Source organism: Coregonus clupeaformis, chromosome 1 (genome assembly GCF_020615455.1).
Source record: "Coregonus clupeaformis isolate EN_2021a chromosome 1, ASM2061545v1, whole genome shotgun sequence".
NCBI lineage: Eukaryota > Metazoa > Chordata > Actinopteri > Salmoniformes > Salmonidae > Coregonus > Coregonus clupeaformis.
The window spans coordinates 32,117,191-32,142,288 of NC_059192.1; the positions used below are offsets into that span (position 1 = coordinate 32,117,191).

The following is a 25,098-nucleotide window of genomic DNA, read 5'->3' on the forward strand; positions in this document are numbered from 1 at the left end:
TTTTACCCCTAAACTACTTCCATATATACAGTTGAAGTCGGAAGTTTACATACACTTAGGTTGGAGTCATTAAAACTCGTTTTTCAACCACTCCACCCATTTCTTGTTAACAAACTATAGTTTTGGCAAGTCAGTTAGGACATCTACTTTGTGCATGACACAAGTAATTTTTCAAACAATTGTTTACAGACAGATTATTTCACTTAGAATTCACTGTATCACAATTCCAGTGGGTCAGAAGTTTACATACACTAAGTTGACTGTGCCTTTTAAACAGCATTGAAAATTCCATGGCTTTAGAAGCTTCTGATAGGCTAATTGACATCATTTGAGTCAATTGGAGGTGTACCTGTGGATGTATTTCAAGGCCTACCTTCAAACTCTGTGCCTCTTTGCTTGACATCATGGGAAAATCAAAATAAATCAGCCAAGACCTCAGAAAAATAATTGTAGACCTCCACAAGTCTGGTTCATCCTTGGGAGCAATTTCCAAACACCTGAAGGTACCACGTTCATCTGTCCAAACAATAGTATGCAAGTATAAACACCATGGGACCACGCAGCCGTCATACGCGTTCTGTCTCCTAGAGATGAACGTACTTTGGTGCGACAAGTGCAAATCAATCCCAGAACAACAGCAAAGGACCTTATGAAGATGCTGGAGGAAACAGGTACAAAAGTATCTATATCCACAGTAAAATGAGTCCTATATCGACATAACCTGAAAGGCCGCTCAGCAAGGAAGAAGCCACTGCTCCAAAACCGCCATAAAAAAGCTAGACTACGGTTTGCAACTGCACATGGGGACAAACATCGTACTTTTTGGAGAAATGTCCTCTGGTCTGATGAAACAAAAATAGAACTGTTTGGCCATAATGACCATCGTTATGTTTGGAGGAAAAAGGGTGTCGCTTGCAAGCCGAAGAACACCATCCCAACCGTGAAGAACGGGGGTGTCAGAATCATGCTGTGGGGGTGCTTTGTTGCAGGAGGGACTGGTGCACTTCACAAAATAGATGGCATCATGAGGAAGGAAAATTATGTGGATATATTGTAACATCTCAAGACATCAGTCAGGAAGTTAAAGCTTGGTCGCAAATGGGTCTTCCAAATGGACAATGACCCCAAGCATACTTCCAAAGTTGTTGCAAAATGGCTTAAGGACAGCAAAGTCAAGGTATTGGAGTGGCCATCACAAAGCCCTGACCTCAATCCCATAGAAAATGTGTGAGCAGAACTGAAAAAGCGTGTGGAGCAAGGAGGCCTACAAACCTGACTCAGTTACACCAGCTCTGTCAGGAGGAATGGGCCAAAATTCACCCAATGTATTGTGGGAAGCTTGTGGAAGGCTACCCAATACATTTGACCCAATTTAAACAATTTAAAGGCAATGCTACCAAATACTAATTGAGTGTATGTAAACTTCTGACCCACTGGGAATGTGATGAAAGAAATAAAAGCTTAAATAAATCATTCTCTCTACTATTATTCTGGCTTTTCACATTCTTAAAATAAAGTAGTGATCCTAACTGACCTAAGACAGGGACTTTTTACTAGGATTAATTGTCAGGAATTGTGAAAAACTGAGTTGAAATGTATTTGGCTAAGGTGTATGTAAACTTCCGATTTCAACTGTACTTCCATAATTTAAAAAAATGGTACTGGGCTACCTTCAGATGAGAATTATGTTCGTGAGTCTCATCTTTCCATAGAGGGGTCATATTAGGTTCGGACGCTACAGACGTTTTCTTGAGAAGACCGATTTTTGGGATGTCTCCTGGTCTGACAAACACCACAGTAAATTTCACATCGACTATAAGGGTTTTAAACGGCTTAATGGTAGCTTCCATGTTATTTAAATAGGCTATAACTGTTATGTGTCTTCCTATGAATAGGCCTATGCATTATTCTAAGATCAAAGCCATGTATCCTAGAAATTACTAGAGACCACAACACTACAATAAAAATACAACAAATCAATAAAAATGTTTTGAGGAAGACCCTATAGCAGGGGTGTCAAACATCCGGCCCGCAGGCCGGATCAGGCCCGCAAACGGGTTTAATCCGGCCCGCAAAATGATTTTGAAAAATAAAAAAATAAAAATAATAAAAATAATAATAATAATAATAATTTTGTAAAGTATAAAAATGCGCTGCAATTTTTCAATAAAATAAACTGCTGTTCCAATTGCGTCCACTGGATGGTGCAATAGCAATTGTGTTAAGCAAGCAAACTGTTTATACCGGGGCAGAGCAAGTAGGTCAAGCACGTGCAGCCAATGAGCTACTTTGTTTTGCCCGCGATATTTATTACGGCTTCTACTTTTAACATTATGTGCTTTGGCACCCTCATTGCCCCAATATGTCTCTGTCAAAAAAGAGAAAAGTGGACGCAGAGTGCAGAGTGTTCCAAGAAAAATGGTCATCCTATTTATTCACGGAATTGAATGGGAAAGCTGTATGTTTGGTGTGTTCAGAGCATGTTGCAGTGGTGAAAGAATATAACCTTCGTCGCCACTATGTGAGTCTTCATGCCGACAAATATGACAACTTTCAAGGACAGCGGAGATGAGAGAAGGTGAATGAACTGTTGGCGGGTCTGAAGAAACAGCAGTCTGTGTTTACTCACAGCCGAGACATCAGTGACGCTGCAGTGAAAGCTAGCTACCTCATTGCTAATGAAATCGCAGTGGCTTCAAAACCATTTAGTGAGGGTGAATTTGTAAAAACATGCATGATGAAGGCAGCGGAGATTGTGTGCCCTGAAAAGCGGCAGGCTTTTGCAAATATCAGCCTGACAAGAAACACAGTTGCAGACAGGATTTCCGATCTTTCAGTGGATTTGGACAGCCAGTTGAAGCAAAAAGTAAAGTCATTTATTGCGTTTTCGGTTGCAATTGATGAAAGCACGGACATTACAGATGTTGCACAACTGGCCATTTTCATCCGCGGAGTTGATGACACATTGACCGTCACCGAGGAGTTCGTGGAGTTGGTGCCGATGACAGATACAACGACAGCAGCTGATATTTTTACCGCACTCGTCGGGCGCGCTGGACAGGGTCGGAGTGGACTGGTCCCGCGCTGTCAACCTGGCTACAGATGGTGCGCCCTCAATGATCGGGAAAAGCAGGCGTTGTGACAAAGTTCAGAGAGAAAGTGCAATCTGCAAATGGAGGACGTGATTTTTTGACTTTTCACTGTATTTTGCACCAGGAGGCTTTGTGTTGTAAGTCATTAAAGATGGATAACGTCATGAAGGTGGTCATCCAAACTGTTAATTTCATCCGATCCAGAAGCCTGAATCACCGTCAGTTTGACAGCCATCTCAGAGAGAAAGACCACATCTATGGCCTGCCATACCACACTGAGGTAAGATGGTTAAGCCGAGGTGCTGTGCTGAGGCGTTTCTTTGATTTACGAGAAGAAATTGAACAGTTCATGGAAGAAAAGGGCAAACCAGTGTAAGAATTTCATTCCGCAGAATGGATGCAGGACCTTGCATTTATGGTGGATGTTACAGAGCACCTGAATAACTTGAACAAACAGCTGCAAGGGCGCAACAAAGTTGTCACGCGGTATTATGACAGCATACGTTCTTTCAAGTTGAAGCTGTCATTGTGGGAGACGCAACTTGCCGGTGGTGATGCAGCTCACTTCCCCTGTCTGAAAAATGTGTGTGCGACCCAACATGTGGCAGACATGAAGCGGTTCAAAGATAAAATAACGGGACTGTTACGGGAGTTTGAGCAACGCTTTCAGATTTATGTTTATATGTTTTTATGTTGATGTGCTATTGTTTTTAATGGATTTTATTTTATTTGTATATTTAACCTATTCTTGACTCTGTGGTTCTTGCACTTGTTTGGGGAACAGGATTTTATTATTTTTATCTACATTTCTGCCTGAGAAATGACACCCTGATATAGTTCTGTGATCTGTGATATACTTCTGTGAATCACTGAGGCATTGTGTGTTTGTGTGTTCTTTGTCCTCAGAACTTTCAAATAACTTGAGGTGTTTTATGATTAATAGTGATGTTGTGCTTTTGGACACTGTCCTCAGGCTCCAGCTTTATGTTTATATGTTTTTATGTTGATGTGCTATTGTTTTTAATTGATTTTATTTTATTTGTATATTTAACCTATTCTTGACTCTGTGGTTCTTGCACTTGTTTGGGGAACAGGATTTCATTATTTTTATCTATATTTCTGCCTGAGAAATGACACCCTGATATAGTTCTGTGATCTGTGAAACAGTTCTTGTCACACCCTGGCTCTGGGACTCTATATGTTGAGCCAGGGTGTGGATATTCTATAGGTTGTATTTCTGTGTTGGCCAGAGTGGTTCCCAATCAGAGGCAACGAGTGTCAGCTGTGGCTGGTTGTCTCTGATTGGGAGCCATATTTATAGAGGCTATTTGCCCACAAATGTTGTGGGATCTTGTTTCTAGTCTGTTTGTGTTAGACCGTGAACTGTCACGTTATCGTTTTGTTGTTTTTGATCGTGTCTCTAAATAAAGAGTATGTTTGCCTGCAACGCTGCGCCTTGGTCCTCCTCTGTATACGACGATCGTGACAGTTCTGTTAATCACTGAGGCATTGTGTGTTTGTGTGTTCTTTGTCCTCAGAACTTTCAAATAACTTGAGGTGTTTTATGATTAATAGTGATGTTGTGCTTTTGGACACTGTCCTCAGGCTCCAGATTTATGTTTATATGTTTTTATGTTGATGTGCTATTGTTTTTAATTGATTTTATTTTATTTGTATATTTAACCTATTCTTGACTCTGTGGTTCTTGCACTTGTTTGGGGAACAGGATTTCATTATTTTTATCTACATTTCTGCCTGAGAAATGACACCCTGATATAGTTCTGTGATCTGTGAAACAGTTCTGTTAATCACTGAGGCATTGTGCGTTTGTGTGTTCTTTTTCTTTAGAATTTTCAAATAAACTTGACGTGTTTTATGATTAATAGTGATGTTGTGCTTGTACTATTTTGGACACACTGTCCTCAGGCTCCAGCTTTATGTTGTATGTTGATCGTATTAAAACAAAGAAAACAATCTGAAGTTGTTGTTTTTAAGTTATATATACCATGATTTTTCCGGTCCGGCCCACTTGGGAATAGATTTTCCTCCATGTGGCCCCTGAGCTAAAATGAGTTTGACACCCCTGCCCTATAGTAATGAAAAAGGTATATTTATGGGTGTTGATATGATAATTACATCTGCACATTCAGTCAAATATGATTTAATTGGTGGTTCTAGAAGAGGTGGCTACTGTAACATCTTGATGTTGACACAGTGCCAGTATGGAACCTCATGGTATTGATCCAGTTTCAGTATTTGATTTACATGTCATTTGAACCGCAGTCCACAGGTACATGCCATGTATAGTTTTGAATGCCACCTAAATATATTACAAATGTTAACTGGTTAAAAGGTGTCTGCCTGACTCATAGTCCATTAATCTCTCCTGTCTCCTCTCGCCCTATAGTTAATAGTGGGAGAGAGAGAGTGAAGATTGCGACAGTGCATTATCATCATTAGTGGGTAAGAGCGTTGTGCCAGTAACCGAAAGGTCGCTGGTTCTAATCCCGGAGCCGACTAGGTGAAAAATCTGTCGATGTGCCCTTAAGCAAGGCACTTAACCTTAATTGCTCCTGTAAGTCGCTCTGGATAAGAGCGTCTGCTAAATGACTAAAAATGTAAAGGAGAAATGAGTAGCCCTGTGCCACCACCGCAACGACCAGATGCTCTTAGACTATGAGAGAAAACGTAGCTAGATGAAGAGAGATCAGCTGAAGTAGCAGTGTTCTCTGGGGTGATCCATGTTTCCGTCAGGGCCAAAAAGTCAAGGGACTGAAGGGCAGCATAGGCTGAGATTAACTCTGCATTCTTGACCGCAGTTCCAAACGCTGACAGATACCTGGAATTCCACATGGATTGTGCGCGCAGGGTACGCAAAATTAGAAGGGTTGCAGCCAATGTTCCCTCTAATTGTTTTGGGACTTTTCAAATTTCAGGCCTGCTGAGCACAAACTTGAATATTGTGAAAATTCTGTGCAACTTCCAGTTTGCATTTACTGTGAACACAGGCTGTACCCGCTTTAAGTTACAGTTTTAACAGTGGCCATGTAGGCTACTGTGGCTATTTGATTATAATGTAGGCCTACCAGAGTGGCCTACCATCAAAAACAATGGAAAAAGCGATCCCATAACATTTTAACATTCTAAATAGCCTACAGCCTAGTAGCAGCCAATGTAGGCCTACATTCCATGAGACTTTTGAAGAAAAAAAACACGCAGGGCTTGACATTAACCTGTCCGTCAGACAAGGAGGTGACTGAAAATTATTCAAGCCTGTCTCAAAATACAACACTGCCCCTTTAAGACAAAAAAATGCTCTTTACCTGACTCGCTTTTCGAAGATGTCTAGAAATGTACACGTTTTGTGCTGTTGTAGGAAGCAATCGCTCCCCTATTGCTGACTACAAATGATATATTATAACTGGGCTAATAACTCACTAACTAGCAAAGGATATGAACAAAATGTGCACATATGGCTAAATGCAGCTCTCACTTTGATCTCAAAACAAGCGCATCTACTCCCGACCGCTCATGCTGTAAACACAGTCCAGTTCAAAGTAAATGGCACAGATCCATATATGGCAATGATCTATTTGCATATAGGCCTACTGCAGCTCTGATTGTTTATGCCACACCAGTCTATGTAAAGTACAGGCTGAGTAGTGCATGTCAATGCAATAGAATCCTACTCCGATGCGTTCTGCCTACAACAAAATCTCTTGCATAGTTTGTTTTGTTTCGGTATGTTGCTTTGATTTGATCACAATTGCCACAGTAAAGGGAAAGGTTGATAGGGTTAACAGGGAAACTCTAGAACAGTGGTCACCAACGTTTTCTGAGTCAAGATCACTTTGAGTCAAAATACAAGCCGATATCAATCACTGAGATTTCTTTATAACACGACTTAAAATATGTAAGCCTATGCAGCAGTAACCAATTAAAAAAAGTACTGTAGCAATGAGGTTTGTGCAGTAAGCTATAGGCCCAATACATTATCACCGCATATTGACTTTGCTTGAAATGCCCTTCCAATGAATGCATTGTTGTTTGGGCCATTTTTGAGGTAGGTTATATGATCACATTATCACACCCTGGCTCTGGGACTCTATATGTTGAGCCAGGGTGTGTTCATTCTGTGTGTTCATTTTCTATGTTGGGTATTCTAGTTTGTTTGATTCTATGTTTGACGATGTGACTCCCAATCAGAGGCAACGAGTGTCAGCTGTTTGCTGGTTGTCTCTGATTGGGAGCCATATTTAAACTGTATGTTTTCCCTTGGGGGTTGTGGGTTTTTGTTCCTTATTCGGTCAGTGTAACCGTGGACTTCACGAGTCGTGTTTTGTTTGTATTTAGTACTTTAATTAAATAAAGTCATGTTCGTTTCACACGCTGCGCCTTGGTCTCCCTCATTAGACGATCGTGACACACATCGGTAATAGATCCGTTGTTGTATTACTTGTGAAGCACAGAGCACAGAGTGAGAATAAATAATTAATAATAATTAAATAATTTGCTTTTTATTTTTATTTTACGGGCTGATGGTGCCTGCATCTGATGGACAGTCTCAGCGGAGGGAGAGCAGCAGACTAAGGGTCTTCCTCTCAACATCACTCCGCTCTCCCTTTCTTCCACTGACACTGACCAAAAAGGGACAAAGTCTTCCAGCTGATGGCGAAACTCGAGTCGCAACGCATTATTTCTGCCTCATGCACAAATTCATGTTGTTACTCCTATGAACAGAGAAAATGAAATATTCCTTGGTATTAAAAATGACCCAAGCCGTTAATAATAACAACAACAAAAGCCTATCTATACACGTTCCTACTCATTCATTACTGCTGCAGTGCTTGTTGTAGTACTGAGTGGAAATAAGAAGAACATGCATTTTATGGCTTATAAAAGTGTTGACATTTACATTACATTTTAGTCATTTAGCAGACGCTCTTATCCAGAGCGACTTACAGTTAGTGAATATATATATATTTTCTATACTGGCCCCCCATGGGAATCGAACCCACAACCCTGGCGTTGCAAACGCCATGCTCTATCAACTGAGCTGGACCAATTGTGCGCCGCCCATGAGTCTCCCGGTCGCGGCCGGCTGCGACAGAGCCTGGATTTGAACCAGGATCTCTAGTGGCACAGTTAGCACTGCGATGCAGTGCCTTAGACCACTGCGCCACTCAGGAGCTTAACTAGCTAGCCAGCCAACTTCGCTGGTTCATTGTTGCCCATGCCAGGAAGTTAAACTAGCAAGCACTTTAGTTTGGTACCCTATGACAACAAAAACTAAAAGTGTACTGTATGACAAAGCCATAGACCGTTTTGCCAACATGAGGATGTCTACAAGTAGGGTGAGGCATTATTTTTTTTACTTACACACATACCATGGACAGCCACATGATATTTAGCAACATTGATTGGACTAAATTGTTTTTGATGTCTTTAAGTTTTTTCGAAATTAGTAGTTGTTATTTAGTAAACTATCGAAAACAAAAAACTTGCTTGACCATATTACAGGTGATATAACTGTTTGTTAAATGCAATATTTGCTTTGTGGACTACACCGGACAGATGTTGCTCTCTGGTTTTGTGATGAAACAGCCAGTGTGACTTGTCTTATTGTATATCACGGTGGCGTATGAACGAATAGGTTATAGAGCAAACAACGCAATTATCAGAACATAGGTTGTAATATGGCTTTTTTTACTGGCTTGGCTTCCTCAGTTATTTACCCACGTACCGCTACTGGTTGTTTATCAAAAGTTACCTGGGCAACTCCTTGATCCTGTTTTGTAGTATACCCCCCTGGTCTTGACTTCCGAAAAATAAACACTTACTATATTCAAGACTCAGGAGAGGTAGCCTAGTCCCAGATCAGTTTGTGCTATATAGCCAACCCCCTATGGTCATGTTAGGTATACAGCACAAACAGATCTGGAACCAGGCTACAGCAGAGGGAAAAAAAGGGAAAAGGGGGGACTTGTTTCTCAGTGGGGAGACCATTTATTTTAGAATGAACTTTAGGTAACAATTATAAACCAACCCTAAACAAAAGAGGAAAAATATACATATGTGACTTTGCGGGTAAATATCTGCGTTGGGGTCAAAAAAATCCCAAAGGTCTACTTCCAGAGTTTCTTGATGGACATGTTCTTCTCGCTGTCCTTCTGCATCACCTTGGCAACAGCCATCTCAAAGTCCTCCTGGTTGACGTGCACTCTCCTCTCCCTGAGGGCATACATCCCTGACTCTGTGCACACACCCTTAACCTCAGCCCCGGATGCTCCTGGCATCAGCTCTGCTATCTTCCTCAGGTTAATACCACGCGTCAGGTTCATCTTCCTTGAGTGGATCTTCAGGATGTCCAAACGGGCCTCTTCATTGGGAGGGGGGAACTCTATTTTCCTGTCGATGCGGCCGGGCCGGAGCAGGGCAGAGTCCAGGATGTCAATACGGTTGGTGGCCATGATGACCTTGATGTTCTTGGTGGCCTCGAAGCCATCCAGCTGGTTCAGCAGCTCCAGCATGGTCCTCTGCACCTCACTGTCGCCTCCGCTGCCCCCCTCCAGACGTGACGAGCCGATCGAGTCAATCTCGTCCATGAAGATGATGGAGGGCGCGTGCTCACGGGCCATGACGAACAGCTCACGCACCATGCGGGCACCCTCTCCAATGAACTTCTGCACTAGCTCTGAGCCAGACACCCTGATAAAGGTGCAGTCGGTGTGGTGGGCCACAGCTCTGGCCAGCAGGGTCTTCCCTGTGCCCGGGGGGCCGTACAGCAGCACGCCCTTGGGCTGCGCAATGCCGCGGGCCTCGAAGAGCTCTGGGTGCTTGACTGGCAGTGCTGAGTAAGAACTTAAACATGAACTCACTCATAGAAACAGCATCTCTTGGCTGTATTCGTTGACAGTCTCTCTCTAGTCATGGTTTTAAACATTTTGAAATCTCACAGTATCAAATTTGCTGTAGCTTTCTTTTATGCCTGCTATGTTACTGCAGACACAGTCATCTGAGCCTTCCGATTGGCCAGCGGTAGGCCTATAGAACACTTGATTTGCTCTCTGGGCCAACAGGGAAGGCAGAGTTTGTACCTTCAGACAAATAAAATGGTTCAAAATGGCAACAGTTCGCCTAATTGGCACGCATGGCAGCTAATCAGGTGCACCTACCGCCAACAGCCTGTGACAAATAAAAATAAATAGGAACACAAGGCTTTATCGTTGGGTTTTTTACAGAAATATTTGGCGATCGATTAGGAATGCCTTGGAGATCGACCAGTTGGTGACAACTGCTCTAGAAAGTTGAGTGAAGTTCAATCTCGTGCTTCTCTCTGTGGGCTGATATTTCTGCATGGCAGTCCTGGGGAGCTGCGTGGCAGTCTACAGGCTACGCGCGCAGCTTAGAGGGAACATTGGTTCCAGCCAGAAGATGTTAGCAAGTTGAGTAGTTGGAAATCCCGCTCATCGCTCATGGAGCGGTGCTTGCGCACTGCTATGGCACTCCATGTCCTTTCCAACCACTCCACTAAAAACCGTTCAGTGCTCAAAGGAAAAGAAACTGCCGCTTCAAATTTGCTCCATTCATTAAAATCACAATTTAACCAACAGCCATCTATTTTTGTGACTATCTGGACCTACCATTTGGTTTTGAAGTATTGAAACCAAACCATATGGATTTGAATGAAAAGTATTTGAATAAACATGAAAAGGCAATTGTAAGAAGCGCACATCATTTCAAATAGGCTACATGTCATATTAAACAGCATATTGTCACACTCTGATCTGTTTCACCTGTCTTGTGATTGTCTCCAACCCCCACCAGGTGTCTCCCATTACCTCGTGTATTTATGCCTGTGTTTTCTGTTTGTCTGTTGCCAGTTCGTCTTGTACCGTCAAGTCCTACCAGTGTGTTCCCGTGTTTCCTGTGCTCTAGTTTTTGTTTTTTCTAGTCTTCCCAGTTCTGACCTTTCTGCCTGTCCTGACCCTGATCCTGCCTGCTGTCCTGTACCTGCCTGCCTGATTTGTAGGAAGCAATCACTCCCCTATTGCTGACTACAAATGATCTATAACTGGGCTAATAACTCACTAACTAGCAAAGGATATGAACAAAATGTGCACAAAATGTGCACAAAATGGATTACAACTCTTTAACTGCCTTGACCTACCGATTGGCTGCCCCTTGTACTGTAATAAACTCTGAGACTCGTACTATCCACCTCCCATGTCTGCATCTGGGTCTTAGCCTGAGCCGTGATACATATAAACACTCTAAATAGGTCAGGAGCCAGACAGGGAGCCTAAGAAGGCTATTTCAATTATTTCAAGGCTATAGCCTACAAAGAAATACATTGTGACGCATTTGCGAGTGCGACACAATAGGCTGGTAGGGACATAAAAGTACTCAGCATTTAAACAACATTTGTTGTATTAAATAATTATAGCCTATAAATTGCGCATATAGGCTGTGACTTACTTCAAATTAAATGCAAATGAAAGGAAAAACGACTTATTAGTGCCTTTGAATTCATTTTTAGAAACTGGAGTTTGGCCAGTTTGTGGCTTCAGGCTCATGCGATTGTGCATGGAGAGTAGGCCAGCAGCGGAGAATACCCGCTCCACACTTGCAAAGCCACTGGGGATGCTAAAAATAAAGTAGGCCTAAAGATTTTTAGGCAAAATAACCCAATCAAAACGGAAAGCTCCTTGAACGTGGGAATATGCCAGGCCTATTGGGCCAAAATCAGTTATGGCCTATTGTATAGATAATATTATAAAAATGAACAAACCGTTTAAGAGATCTGATTTTTTGTTTATAAATACTTTGCTACAATAACACACTTAGTTATCTACCCACCTCGTTCCTTTCTTTTAGCATTTGCATGTAGTCAGTACACCATCATGTGTCTTTTCAGAATCCACAATCATTATTTAGTTGTGGACACTACATCACTGCACTCCCTCTCTTGCTCTTGGTCCTCATCTTTGTAAGTAATCTTGATTTAGCACCTGTGTGTTTTATCAGTTTCTTTATGAAAATATTTAGCGAACTCCATGACAGTAGCTAAAGCAAGGGGCTTTAGCAGCACACAAGTAGACTACAAATGCATGCTGGGCCGGGCATGCCCTGAGCTCGTGAAGTGAGTGCTACTGGAGCAAAATTGGAGCGGGGAGAAGGCCGGTGCTGCAGCCTTTGGGAATCTCGCTCCATGCTCCAGTCAAATTGTTTTAGATACAAATGTCAAAAATATGTCAACAATCCTTCAGTTTCTTGGCAATTTCTCGCATAGAATAGCCTTCATTTCTCAGAACAAGAATGACGAGTTTCAGAAGAAAGTTATTTGTTTCTGGCCATTTTGAGACTCTAATCGAACCCACAATTGCTGATGCTAACATAATTGCAAAAGGGTTTTCTAATGATCAATTAGCCTTTTAAAATGATAAACTTGGACTAGCAAACACAACGTGCCATTGGAACACAGGACTAATGGGCCTCTGTACTCCTATGTAGATATTCCATTAAAAATCAGCCGTTTCCAGCTACAATAGCCATTTACAACATTAACAATGTCTTCACTGTATTTCTGATCAATTTGATGTTATTTTAATGGACCAAAAAATTGCTTTTCTTTCGAAAACAACGAAATTTCTAAGTGACCCCAAACTTTTGAACGGTAGTGTATATCTGACATTGTATTCCTATTTGAACTTTGTTTAAAATGCAGTGATAACACATTTAGGTGACAACTAAACCAAAAATCAGACATTTGTTTGTGCTTTTAGATGGTTGAAAGCGTAGTAATAACACATTGTGAATTCAACAAACTTTTGGCAGTCTTTTTAAGTGGGTGAATATAGGTTGTAATCTCATTGATAAATGCCTCAACCAAATCTTACCCAATTGTCCACATTGAAATTACAGGGTGTGTCCAGTGGGAAGACTCTAATTTCATTTTCTATTCAATCAGCACTTGAGTCATTCACATAATACACCAGCCTTTTTAAAGCTTCTTAAAAATGTATTATAATATAAAGCAATTTGATATGCAGCTTTTTGTTCGAATATTTATGTCTATCAAACCAGCTGCAGAATTGTAATTGAAGTCACACAAGATAAAGTATGTCATAAAGTAGTTACACAGTTTACAGAAGGATATTTACCTGGAAACCTTTGGGGATAAACACACGGTCAATCAGCTTAGAGCCTCTTTCTAATATGGTCCTTAGGGTTATGGATTTGTATGAAGGTAAAAGTGTGTTACTTATGGGGGAAATATGGCTGTTTGGTTATGTTTCCCGGCTAAATGATGGTCAACTGTTGATTCCTCATGGAATTATGACATAAATTATGACATCATGCAAAACTTGAATGCATACTAGAAGGCAGTAAGTGAAAGTAGCTAAATTCATGATGTCATAAATTAATTATATCAGAATTTTCAGTACATTTCTAAGGAAACAGAACCAAACAGCACCATATTCCTCCCCAAAGTAACACACTCTCGTGTGACTATGGATTCCTCCGAAATGTTGAAACCCAAACTAATTTATCATTGTGAAACAGGTAGGGGAATTGAGTTTATTTTTTTCCTTAGAAAACTTTTTTATATTAATTTCGAACAGAATAGTTAGTATTTGTGTAGGCCTTATGACAACAATTTGACCTTTTCAAATACTTACACCTATGACAGCGTTTACGTTACGTCAGACTTCAAAATAGTTAATTAGGTTCATCACCCACTCTCTTTCCCACAGTTCAGTCAGCGTTTGGGGAATGTGAAGGCCCTGTTCAGACCATCACCATCCCTGTCTTGCTTCCTGTGTTCAAACCCAAAACATGCCCCCAAAGTGTGGAAAAGTCAGGTGAGTGCATCTGCTTACAAGTGTTCAGGATAGTTTTTAGAATGTAAAAACTTCAGAATTTCTCAGTGATGTATTAAAAAATGGATTAGGTTAAACTTACATGTTTCTTTATTGTTATCAACAGATAAGCCAATGATCCCAAACCTTCCAAGCACTTGTCCTGATGGTGACTATGGGACTTCTTCAGGCCCAACCTTCCACAGCCTTCCTTCAGGCATAGGCACATATCACCTACAGGCAGACTTTGTGCTGGCTATCTCACGCCACATGTCTGAGGAGGGCTACCAGTGTGCCCTGTGCCAGCTGGGCTGTGCCAGCCTGGCCACCTTCAGGCTTACCTGTTGGCCAGCTGGGAGAGGAAGGAAGGGCAACTGCAGCTTCCTCTACAGTGCTGTATTCACTGTCTGTCCCCCTGAGGAGGATAGGCGCCCCAGTCCCCAACCCGGCCCCAGCAACCTGTGGAGGGGAGACGACCAGCAGCCTGGCCCCTCCAGGAAGAGGTCCAGCGAGTGCCTCCAGAATCACTGTCCCGATACCAAACCCACCAAGAGGCGCAGGAACAAGGAACCTGAGGTAATCATCTCTGGCCGAAAGAGGACCAAAAAGAGCAAACACCTCAACAGCCCAGAGCCTGACCACCACACTACAAAGAACCATAAGAAAAGGTTGAGGTCAAAGCGCAGGCTGCAAGATAAACTTGATAGGAAGCTTGCTAAGAAGCTAGCCAAGAGATACAGGATTTAATAACGTGACTCATTGATGTGAATTTATTTTTATTTTTCATAAGGTATATATCTATGAATTTACTCTGAATTTTAATACATTCATTCAATAAAACAATTGTTATTTATTTACATGTGGCTTTTTTTGTCCACTGTATTTACACATTATGGAATGAATATCCGTTTGTATCTACAGTACATACAACATAGGCCATTTATTTAAAACTATTATGTTGATCTCATTGACTATCGGTTCTTGCAGCCATAGCTCCGTCTATGAATTTGAGAGTGGTTACATTTCCCCAGCCCCATCCCTCAATTTAGCCTAAGCAAATCCAACATGCCCACCTTGAGAGCAGCCTTCTGTCATAAAATGGTTCCGAGAGTCCTGGTGGAGGTCAGTGCAGACCTGCAGTCTTGCTGATTAGGTTACGGTGACGGACAGGCAATAGTGCTGACAGCAAACCCAGCCCAGTCACGCCTGTTTTATCTCAGGAATTCATTATGACCTATCGAGAACCGAGGCACCTCAGGACATCCCAGTTATTCTGGGACAGTGAACATTGTAACTAGTCATTAATTTAACACATTGATATCAGTGCCCACCCCATGACCTATTTCAATTGGTGACACATGATGCATTTCAGATAAACAGTAAGCCTATACTTCATTCAGAATAAATTTATCCTATGACACTTATAACTATGTGTATAGTCACTGTACAATTAAATGTATTTAAAACCACTTTGTCCGCTAGACACTTGCACATTGAGTTAATCCATACAATTTGTACTTTGATGTGATAGAATGTTGTGTATGTTTTGCATGAAGAAATGTAAACTATTTTAAACTAGGCCTGCTTATAACTGCTGTAGCTTTCTTACAGTAATCCATCCACATCTGCATATCAGCGTCATAGTAATCCCAATGATTATGATAAATTAGCCAAGATAGGACAAAGGTTTTTTTTACAATGGGAACTGCCTGAGCACAGTGGGAAGAGCAAGCAAGGAGGTGGGCAGAGCCAAGCATGAACTAGCGAGATCCTATAGGCATGTTTTCGCATGTATTTGCATATTTCTGTTAAGGAACGCCTAATATTTGAAGTGCTTGTGTGCAAGAACTCAAATTCGCCCTTGGCCTTGCACTACTTTTAAACACCATTTTATAAAACTTTGGCAAAGGGTCAAATCTACAGAACTAAGTGCACTGTGTTCGTAAGAGATTTCAGTTTTGGGAAAATACATTTTGCATAATGTCGGCCCAGTTTCATCTTGCCCCATCTTCTCCCTCTGCCTGCCACTGGACTTCCTCTCATCACCAAATTTGGTGGTGAGTGGAAGTCCCAACCAGCGACTTGATGCTTCAGGTTTCGACCCCATGTGACCCCTTCATCTGTGGCAATCACTGAGGTATAAAGAACTGGAGACTGCAAGATGTCCCACCATTGTTTTCAAGGTAATATACTCACTACAGGTGGCCGGTGGCACCTTAATTGGGAAGAATGGGCTCATAGTAATGGCTGGAACGGAATAATGGTTTCCATGTGTTTGATACCATTCCATTTACTCCATTCCAGCCATTATAATGAGCCATTATTATAAGCCCCTCAACAGCCTCCTGTACTACTCACGTTCGCATACGCCGATTCATGGACCGTCTATATCCGGGTTGCATCCGGTTTACACGGACCAACATCACATGCGAACTAGCACTCAGTGCGCACAAGGAGCAGCGCGAGCAGCGACAACGTCATCACGTCATCCCAAAACACGGCAGACATTGGATGAATATATAATATTAATATCTTCGGCTGTGAGTGATGGAAAAAAAATATCCTCAGGAACAATTATTTGAATAAGTCAATCGATGTTTTGTGCACAAAGGTGATGACTAAAGTGTTTTATTAGGAATTTTCTAATCTGACTTCTCTATGTGGCCTATGGAAATTATTTTTCTTGGCCGGGTGTCAGTTAAACTGCAGTACCGAAGCAAGACTGTAGGAGCAGTTAAAACCTGCTTCTAAACTGGAACCCTGGCTCCTTGGTGGCAATACTCTCAATTTTTGCATTTATGTTATGCATTTTCTTACTAAATCCACTAGATTACGCCATTTCACTGTCCCCTCTTGCAATTCACTGTCTGTCTACGAAGGGCATGTCATGTATTTAGGTCTATGACTAATCTAACTATCATGATTTTCTGACTCAATATGCTGTTCACATCATGCAATGTCTCTTTGAAACTGGTTAAGCTTAATTTCAAATGACCTACAGTGTGAAACTAGGGTAAAATCACCAAACAAAGGTCTTGTAATTTTCACAAGATTGTGCACAATGAAATGAACATCAGCATAGATGCAGCTTAAATCAAATCAAATGTTATTTGTAGGGTAAAGTGACTAGACATCAGGATAGATAATAATAAAGTAAAATAAAGAACAGAGTAGCAGCAGCATATGATGATTATGAAAGTATGTGTGTATGTGTTCATATATAATTAACTGTTTAGCAGTCTTATGGCTATTTAGCAGTCTTATGGCTTGGGAGTAGAAGCTGTCTCGGAGCCTGTTAGTCCGAGAGCCGATGCTCCGCTACCGCTTGCCGGATGGTAGCAGAGTGAACAGTCTACGGCTTGGGTGCCTGAAGTCTTTGGCAACAGTGATGTACTGGACCGTCCGCACCACCCTCTGAAGCGCTTTGCGGTCGAGGGCGGTGCATTTGCTATATCAAGCAGTGATGCAGCCAGTCAAGATGCTCTTGATGGTGCAGCTGTATAACATTTTGAGGATCTGACGGCCCATGCCTAATCTTTTCAGTCTCCTGAGGCTTAGTTGGAAGGGTGGTGGTAGCTAACCTTGAACATTAACATTTGAGTAATTGAGTGTCCGCAGAGAGGGGAGATGCTGCTATTAATTCTAATCCATGTGCAAATTTAATACACCCATATCAGCCTCTCTTAGAGCTTTAATCTTGGGGCATTGTAATTAAAGTGAGGGAATAGCTCACTCAGTCTGCAGATTGAATGAAGATAAATTGGTCCAATGAAAATAAAACACTGACCCCCAAATGTCAGTGTATACCAAAACCCGAAAGGTTGATTAATTTTCAGCAAATTCAACTAGTACAATTTCAATCAATCAACACTGTAAACTTTAACTTTTTGTTGTTGTTGTCCTAAACATTGACATTAGGGATGGTTTGCAAAATTCTCTGACTTCCACTCCAAAACAGTAGATAGCGCTGTGCATGCAAATTGCTTTGGCTGAAATCCAATGATGGAATCTTGTCGATGGAGCAGCAGCTAACGTTAACAACATAAGATCCGCGCAAATACAGCCAGCTAAAAGGTGAGTTTACCAAAAATGTAGCTAACAAGACAGATTGTTGCAAAGATTTAATGGAAATATGAATTGACATCTTTGTCGTTATGAAATTAAAAACAATGTTGCTATTTCCCAAAATAAACAATTAGTTGCAATCAGCAGCTAGCTACGTTAGTATGGGAATTTGAAGTGAACGTTAGCTACCGCAGCTAGTTAGCTAGTAGCACCAACTTACTAGGCTAGCAAACCGTAAGGGGTTCAAAATGGGCTAATTCAATGTACCGCAGGCATTTGTTAGCCAAGTTATACATGCATGCCCTTAACATCGCTTCAGAGTTTTAAATGAATGAAAACAAGCTAATTTCGCCATGTTGCAGTTCGCCAGCAAGGTACTGATTATTATTATTTTTTAAATTACCAGTTGACGTATGGACAAATATGGCTAGCTCCAATTTAGCTAACGTTAGCTAACTAACTTGCTCTTCAAGTTTTGGTGTTAGTCATCAGTAACGTTAGCTATCTAGCTAGCTGCCCATCTAAAGCTTTGGTTTGGTGATAAAGTATTGTTAGCTAGCTATGAGCCTAACGTCAGGTCGTTCGTTAGATAGCTAGCTACCTATTAGGTACATGGCTAAGTGCTAACGTTACTGTGGGTAGCTAGAAATATGATTGATTAGCCAGCCACCCGACTTGTGTTGTGGACGAACATCTGCCATCAACTTTTCCTACAGTTATCATTTCATGTTGGCTAATGCACATGCCATTCTGCCTGTTTGAAATGAGCAAATTGAAGATGGTGATTTTAACACAATACAGACAGTATAGTTGAGAAGAAGCCTAGGAAATATATTCACTTTCAACTAGCGTGGTAGTTAAGGTTGCACCAGCCTGCATCCATTGTGCAGTTAGGTACTGCATTGCAGCTCATCAGAACAATAGTAGCCACTGCTTAGTAGATTGATCATGAAACCTTCCATCTTGATAATATGAAATTTAGAAATGAACTGATCTGTTGGACCCATATTCCCCAATAACAAATTATCTTCCCTAACTTCCTAGACCAGATAGTTTATACAACTCAATATGACCTAAAAACTGCCCACTGTCCCCAAATGAAGGGACAAATTAGGCCGGTAGCTCCAAATGCCAAAACATTTAGATAAAGAGATAAAGGTGCTCAAAGTTGAGTATACAAAACATTTGGAACACCTGCTCTTTCCACAACATAGATTGACCAGGTGAATCCAGGTGAAAGCTATGATCCCTTATTGATCTCACTTGTTAAATCCACTTCAATCAATGTAGATGAAGGGGAGGAGACAAGTTAAAGAGGATTTTCAAGCCTTGATTGTGTATGTGTGCCATTCAGAGGGTGAATGGGCAAGACAAAAGATTTACATGCCTTTGAACAGGGTATGGTAGTAGGTGCCAGGTGCACTGGAACATGCATTGCTGCTGGGTTTTTCATGCTCAACAGTTTCCCGTGTGTATCAAGAATGGTCCACCACCCAAAGGACATTGAGCCAATATGACACAACTGTGGGAAACATTGGAGTCAGCATGGGCCAGCATCCCTGTGGAACACTTGACACCTTGTAGAGTCCATGCCCCAACAAATTGAGGCTGTTCTGAGGGCAAAAGTGGTGCAACTCAATATTACGAAGGTGTTCCTGATGTTTTGTAGACTCAGTGTATTTCGCATGCTCTGTTTAAACCGATGGCGGGCACAATAAGCGTTTTTAGATAATTTACTTTAAAGGTTACAAAAAAGTGTCATTTTTTCTCTCCAAGAAATTATGAAATAGTTTGACAACCCTGTTTGTAAGCTTTTAAATGATCTCAAACTCAACCGTTTATCTTTTCCAGTGATGAAGACAAGGATGTCTCAACTTTGAGCACCTTTATCTCCTGAATGTTTTGGTATTCAGGTCCAAAATGTCACTTTCTGACCATGGGCAAACATGGATGGAAAGTTTTGTTTAAATCAAAAGGGATGCTGTCAAAAAGTGATTGAATTCAAATGGATTTACCCATGTAACCTCTTGGTGCAGCTGCACCGTTAGTAATAGCATCAAATAGAAGGTGACTGGAGACAATAGATACAGTGCATTCGGAAAGTATTCAGAACTCTCGACTTTTTCCACATTTTGTTACATTACAGCCTTAACTCGAAAATTGATTTAAATATATTTTTTTTTCTCATCAATCTACACACAATACCCCATACATTTATAAAAAATAAAAAATACCTTATTTACATAAGTATTCACACCCTTTGCTTTGAGACTCGAAATTGAGCTCAGGTGCATCCTGTTTCCATTGATCATCCTTGAGATGTTTCTACAACTTGATTGGAGTCCACCTGTGGTAAATTCAATTGATTGGAAATGATTTGGAAAGGCACACACCTGTCTATATAAGGTCCCACAGGTGACAGTGCATGTCAGAGCAAAAACCAAGCCATGAGGTCGAAGGAATTGTCTGTAGAGCTCCGAGATAGGATTGTGTTGAGGCGCAGATCTGGGGAAGGGTACCAAAACATTTCTGCAGCATTTAAGGTCCCCAATAACACAGTGGCCTCCATCATTCTTAAATGTAAGAAGTTTGGAACCACAAAGACCTTTCCTAGAGCTTGCCACCCAGCCAAACTGAGCAATCGGGGGAGAAGGGCCTTGGGTCAGGAACCCGATGGTTACGCTGACAGAGCTCCAGAGTTCCTCTGTGGAAATGGGAGAATCTTCCAGAAGGACAACCATCTCTGCAGCACTCCACCAATCAGGCATTTAGGTTAGAGTGGCCAGACGGAAGCCACTCCTCAGTGAAAGGCACATGACAGCCCGCTTGGATTTGCCAAAAGGCACCTAAAGGACTCTCAGACCATGAGAAACAAGTTTCTCTGGTCTGATGAAACCAAGATTCAACTCTTTGGCCTGAATGTCAAGCGTCATGTCTAGAGGAAACCTGGCACCATCCCTACGGTAAAGTGTGGTGGCAGCAGCATCGTGCTGTGGAATGTTTTTCAGCGGCAGGGACTGGGAGACTAGTCAGGATCGACGGAAAGATGAACGGAGCAAAGTACAGAGAGATCCTTGATGAAAACCTGCTCCAGAGCGCTCAGGACCACAGACTGGGGCGAAGGTTCACCTTCCAACTGGACAACGACCCTAAGCACACAGCCAAGACAACACAGGAGTGGCTTTGGGACAAGTCTCTGAATGTCCTTGAGTGGCCCAGCCAGAGCCCGGACTTGAACCCGATCGAACATCTCTGGAGAGACCTGAAAATAGCTGTGGAGCGTTGCTCTCCATCCAACCTGACAGAGCTTGAGAGGATCTGCAGAGAAGAATGGGAGAAACTCCACAAATACAGGTGTGCCAAGCTTGTAGCGTCATACCCAAGAAGTCACGAGGCTGCCAAAGATGCTTCAACAAAGTACTGAGTAAATGGTCTGAATACATATGTAAATGTGATATTTCCGGGGGTGGTTTCCAATAAATTTGCAAAGATTTCTAAATCTGTTTTTGATTTGGCATTGTGTGTAGATTGACGAGAAGGGGGAAAAAAAACAATTTAATCAATTCTAGAATAAGGCTGTAACGTAACAGAATGTGGACAAAGTCAAGGGGTCTGAATACTTTCCGAATGCACTGTATGCATGAAGTCTCTCTTCCCCTCCCCATAACCTCCTTTGCTGAGTAAAGGTGAAGGGATTTGTGTGAGGAAGTACACAAATCCCCTTAAATTAATTTGTAGGGTTACGCAAATTCAGGGATGAAAGAGAGGCCAGATGATCGCGGTTACAAAAATCAATAGTTCAAACCTTTTCTGAGATTTCGTTTTTATGAAAGGAGGAGTCCTATGAGCAAGAGCAGAATATCAAATCTCTCCCATAGAGCCCCAATATGCGCCGTGCGATCGATTTCCAGTCCCTGTACCAATTGGGCAGTTACACACGAGGAAAGTGGCCATTTTAGGCCGCTATTAAACCTGTACATGCCTCTTGTAAGAACCTGTGGTCCGGTAACAGCACATTAAACAGACTCCTTATAATGTGCTCTAAAATATGTAGTATGTCTAGATTCTGGAATAAAAGTTTTCACATTCATTTATTCAACATAATAAATATGAATATCTCAAAAGTACCCTTTTTAATTGAGCTTATTTTTAGACATATTGTTTGCAACAATATACTCTTCAAACATGTCAAATTGCCAGAGTGGGTGCTCTGCTACTTTTGAAGATTTGACCCATTATAGATATTTACATTGTAGGTCATTAACCAATCACATTCAGCAAATCACCCGCAGAGGAAGTTCCCTTCGAATACATCCCCCCATCACATTTTACATTTTAGTCATTTAGCAGACTCTCTTATCCAGAGCGACTTACAGTTAGTGCGTGCAATCATCTTTTTTTTCTTCTTTTTTTTACATACTGGAATCGAACCCACAACCCTGGCGTTGCAAATGCCATGCTCTACCAACTGAGCTACATCCCTGCCGGCCATTCCCTCCCCTACCCTGGGCCAATTGTGCGCCGCCCCATGGGTCTCCCGGTCGCGGCCGGCTACGACAGAGCCTGGATTCGAACCAGGATCTCTAGTGGCACAGCTAGCACTGCAATGCAGTGCCTTAGATCACTGCGCCACTGTGTTGGTGGTGCTCGTAAAACTAATCATAACTTCAAAAGTACCAGAGGACCCCCTCTGGAAATTTGATGTAGCCTACCTGTAGAGTATATTGTTTAAAAACAATATTTTAATAAAAAAATTAACAAATTCAAAAAGTGTACTTTTGAGATTCATATGAATAATTTTAATATTAATCTCTAATGTATTTCGGAATCTAAACATACTCCATATTTTAGAGCACACTATAAGAAGTATAATGACACCAATATTTTGTCTATCATGTACGTTTCATGGATCATAGGATCTAGGTTTAAAAAGGGCCTAACAAAAATGGTTTGTGGTAAATTTAACATTTAATTCAAACATCCTTCCTCCCAATTAAGTTTCTATGTGAGAGTTGCCAGAACAATCTGAGATACCAAAATTATTTCCTTGCCTTCCTGCCGTGGAATTGCCCAATTATTGTTTTAAGGTTTTGTCCGTGACTTAGCGCAGTCATCAATGAGAAGCTCAGTTCTGGTGACTTTTTTAAAGGATATTCTACTCCAAAGTTAATGAAAAATTAATTATGCTGACCACTATCTAAAATATAATTCCACCTCCAGAAATGACATAGGCTATTGGTAAAATTATTTTAATATAATGAACCATGCATAAAGCCTATGCATTAGAGCTGGGATGATAAACCAAAAATTATCGACACCAACCATACCGATCACTTATGGCAGACATTTTTCTGATATCCTTCATTACGATAAGTAGCCTATACTGTATTAGAGAAATGTAAAGTTTGAAATGAAATAAGTTAGCTAATGGGACAATTGATTGCTACAACGACCAAACTATACTGAACAAAAATATAAACGCAACCATGTTTCATGAGCTGAAATAAAAGATCCCAGAAATGTTCCATACGCACCAAAAGCTTATTTATCTCATTTTGTGCACATTTGTTTACATCCCTTTTTGTGAGCATTTCTCCTTTGCCAAGATAATCCATCCACCAGACAAGTGTGGCATATCAAAATGCTGAATAAACAGCATGATCATTACGCAGGTGCACCTTGTGCTGGGGACAATAAAAGGCCACTCTAAAATGTGCAGTTTTGTCACACAACACAATGCCACAGATGTATGAAGTTTTGAGGGAGCGTGCAATTGGCATGCTGACTGCAGGAATGTCCACCAGAGCTGTTGCCCGATTCATTTTAATGTTCATTTCTCTACCAACGTCGTTTTAGAGAATTTGGCAGTACGTCTAACCGGCCACAGAACCGCAGACCATGTGTCACCACGCCGGCCTAAGACCACCACATCCGCCTTTTTCACCTGCGGGATCGTCTGAGACCAGCCACCCGGACAGCCGATGAAACTGTGGGTTTGCACAACGGAAGAATTTCTGTACAAACTGTCAGAAACTCTCTCAGGGAAGCTCATCTGCGTGCTCGTCGTCCTCATCAGGGTCTTGACCTGACTGCAGTTCGGCGTCGTAGCCGACTTCAGTAGGCAAATGCTCACCTTAGATGGCCACTGGCACGCTGGAGAAGTGTGCTCTTCACGGATGAATCCCGGTTTCAACTGTACTGAGCAGATGGGAGACACCGTGTATGGCGTCATGTGGGCGAGCGGTTTGCTGATGTCAACGTTGTGAACAGAGTACCCCATGGTGGGGTTATGTTTTGGGCAGGCATAAGCTACGGACAACTAACACAATTGCATTTTATCTATGTCAATTTGAATTCACAGAGAAACCGTGACAAGATCCTGAGGTGTGCAATTCATATGCCGTCATCACCTCATGTTTCAGCATGATAATGCAATGCCCCATGTCGTAAGGATCTGTACACTGTTCCTGGAAGCTGAAAAAGTCCCAGTTCTTCCATGGCCTGCATATTCACCAGACATGTCACCCATTGAGCATGTTTTGGATGCTGTGGATCGACGTGTACAACAGCGTGTTCCACTTCCCGGCAATATCCAGCAACTTCGCACAGCCATTGAAGATGAGTGGGACAACATTCCTCAGGCCACAATCAACAGCCTGATCAATTCTATGCGATGGAGATGTCGCAATGGTGAGGCAAATGGTGGTCACACCAGATACTGACTGGTTTTCTGATCCACGCCCCTACCTTTAAAAAAAAAAAAAGTTATCTGTGACCAACAGATGCATATCTATATTACCAGTCATGTGAAATCCATAGATTAGGGCCATTAATTTATTTCAATTGACTGATATTCTTATATGAACTGTAACTCAGTAAAATCTTTAATTGTTGTGTTTTATAGTTTTGTTCAGTGTAGTTGTAGTAGTAGGAGTAGTAGTAGTTTAAAGGATAATACAAACAAACGTTATAAACAAATCGTTCTCTTTATCGTTATCACATCAATTCAGGCAATTTATCTCAACATGGATTTTTGTCCATATCCCCCAGTTCTACAATGAATGGTCCATATTATCAGG

The 25,098-nt window shown here is 41.5% G+C and overlaps 3 protein-coding genes across 3 annotated transcripts in view; 2 read left to right on the plus strand and 1 right to left on the minus strand.

Annotated features, from left to right (window-relative positions):
- Window positions 1-9,076: 9,076 nt before the first annotated feature.
- Window positions 9,077-11,328, minus strand: LOC121584060 (26S proteasome regulatory subunit 8-like). The gene is made up of 2 exons (XM_041899891.2): window positions 11,307-11,328; window positions 9,077-9,942 (listed from the first exon to the last, which is right to left on the minus strand). The coding sequence occupies exons 1-2, from the start codon at window positions 11,326-11,328 to the stop codon at window positions 9,218-9,220; spliced, it is 747 nt and encodes a 248-aa protein (XP_041755825.1). The 3' UTR covers window positions 9,077-9,217.
- A 2,531-nt stretch (window positions 11,329-13,859) lies between these two features.
- On the plus strand, window positions 13,860-14,701 carry LOC121583859. Its single transcript, XM_041899801.2, has 2 exons — window positions 13,860-13,957; window positions 14,082-14,701. Exon 2 carries the CDS (start codon window positions 14,090-14,092, stop codon window positions 14,699-14,701), a length of 612 nt encoding a protein of 203 aa, XP_041755735.1. The 5' UTR covers window positions 13,860-13,957; window positions 14,082-14,089.
- A 3,250-nt stretch (window positions 14,702-17,951) lies between these two features.
- LOC121566896 (speckle-type POZ protein) overlaps window positions 17,952-25,098 on the plus strand; it is a 33,597-nt gene continuing 26,450 nt past the window's right edge. Inside the window, exon 1 of the mRNA XM_041876809.2 lies at window positions 17,952-18,028. The gene's annotated coding sequence lies outside the window, so the exon portion shown is untranslated. The remainder of the gene's footprint in view (window positions 18,029-25,098) is intronic.

Bases quoted from the DNA above. Each gene is read 5' to 3' on its own strand.
- LOC121584060 (XM_041899891.2), bottom strand. From the start codon at position 11,328: ATGCAGACATGGGAGGTGGATA. The intron at 9,943-11,306 runs GTACGAGTCTCA...GTTCTTACTCAG, and splicing joins GCAGACATGGGAGGTGGATA to CACTGCCAGTCAAGCACCCA.
- LOC121583859 (XM_041899801.2), top strand. From the start codon at position 14,090: ATGATCCCAAACCTTCCAAGCACTTGTCCTGATGGTGACTATGGGACT.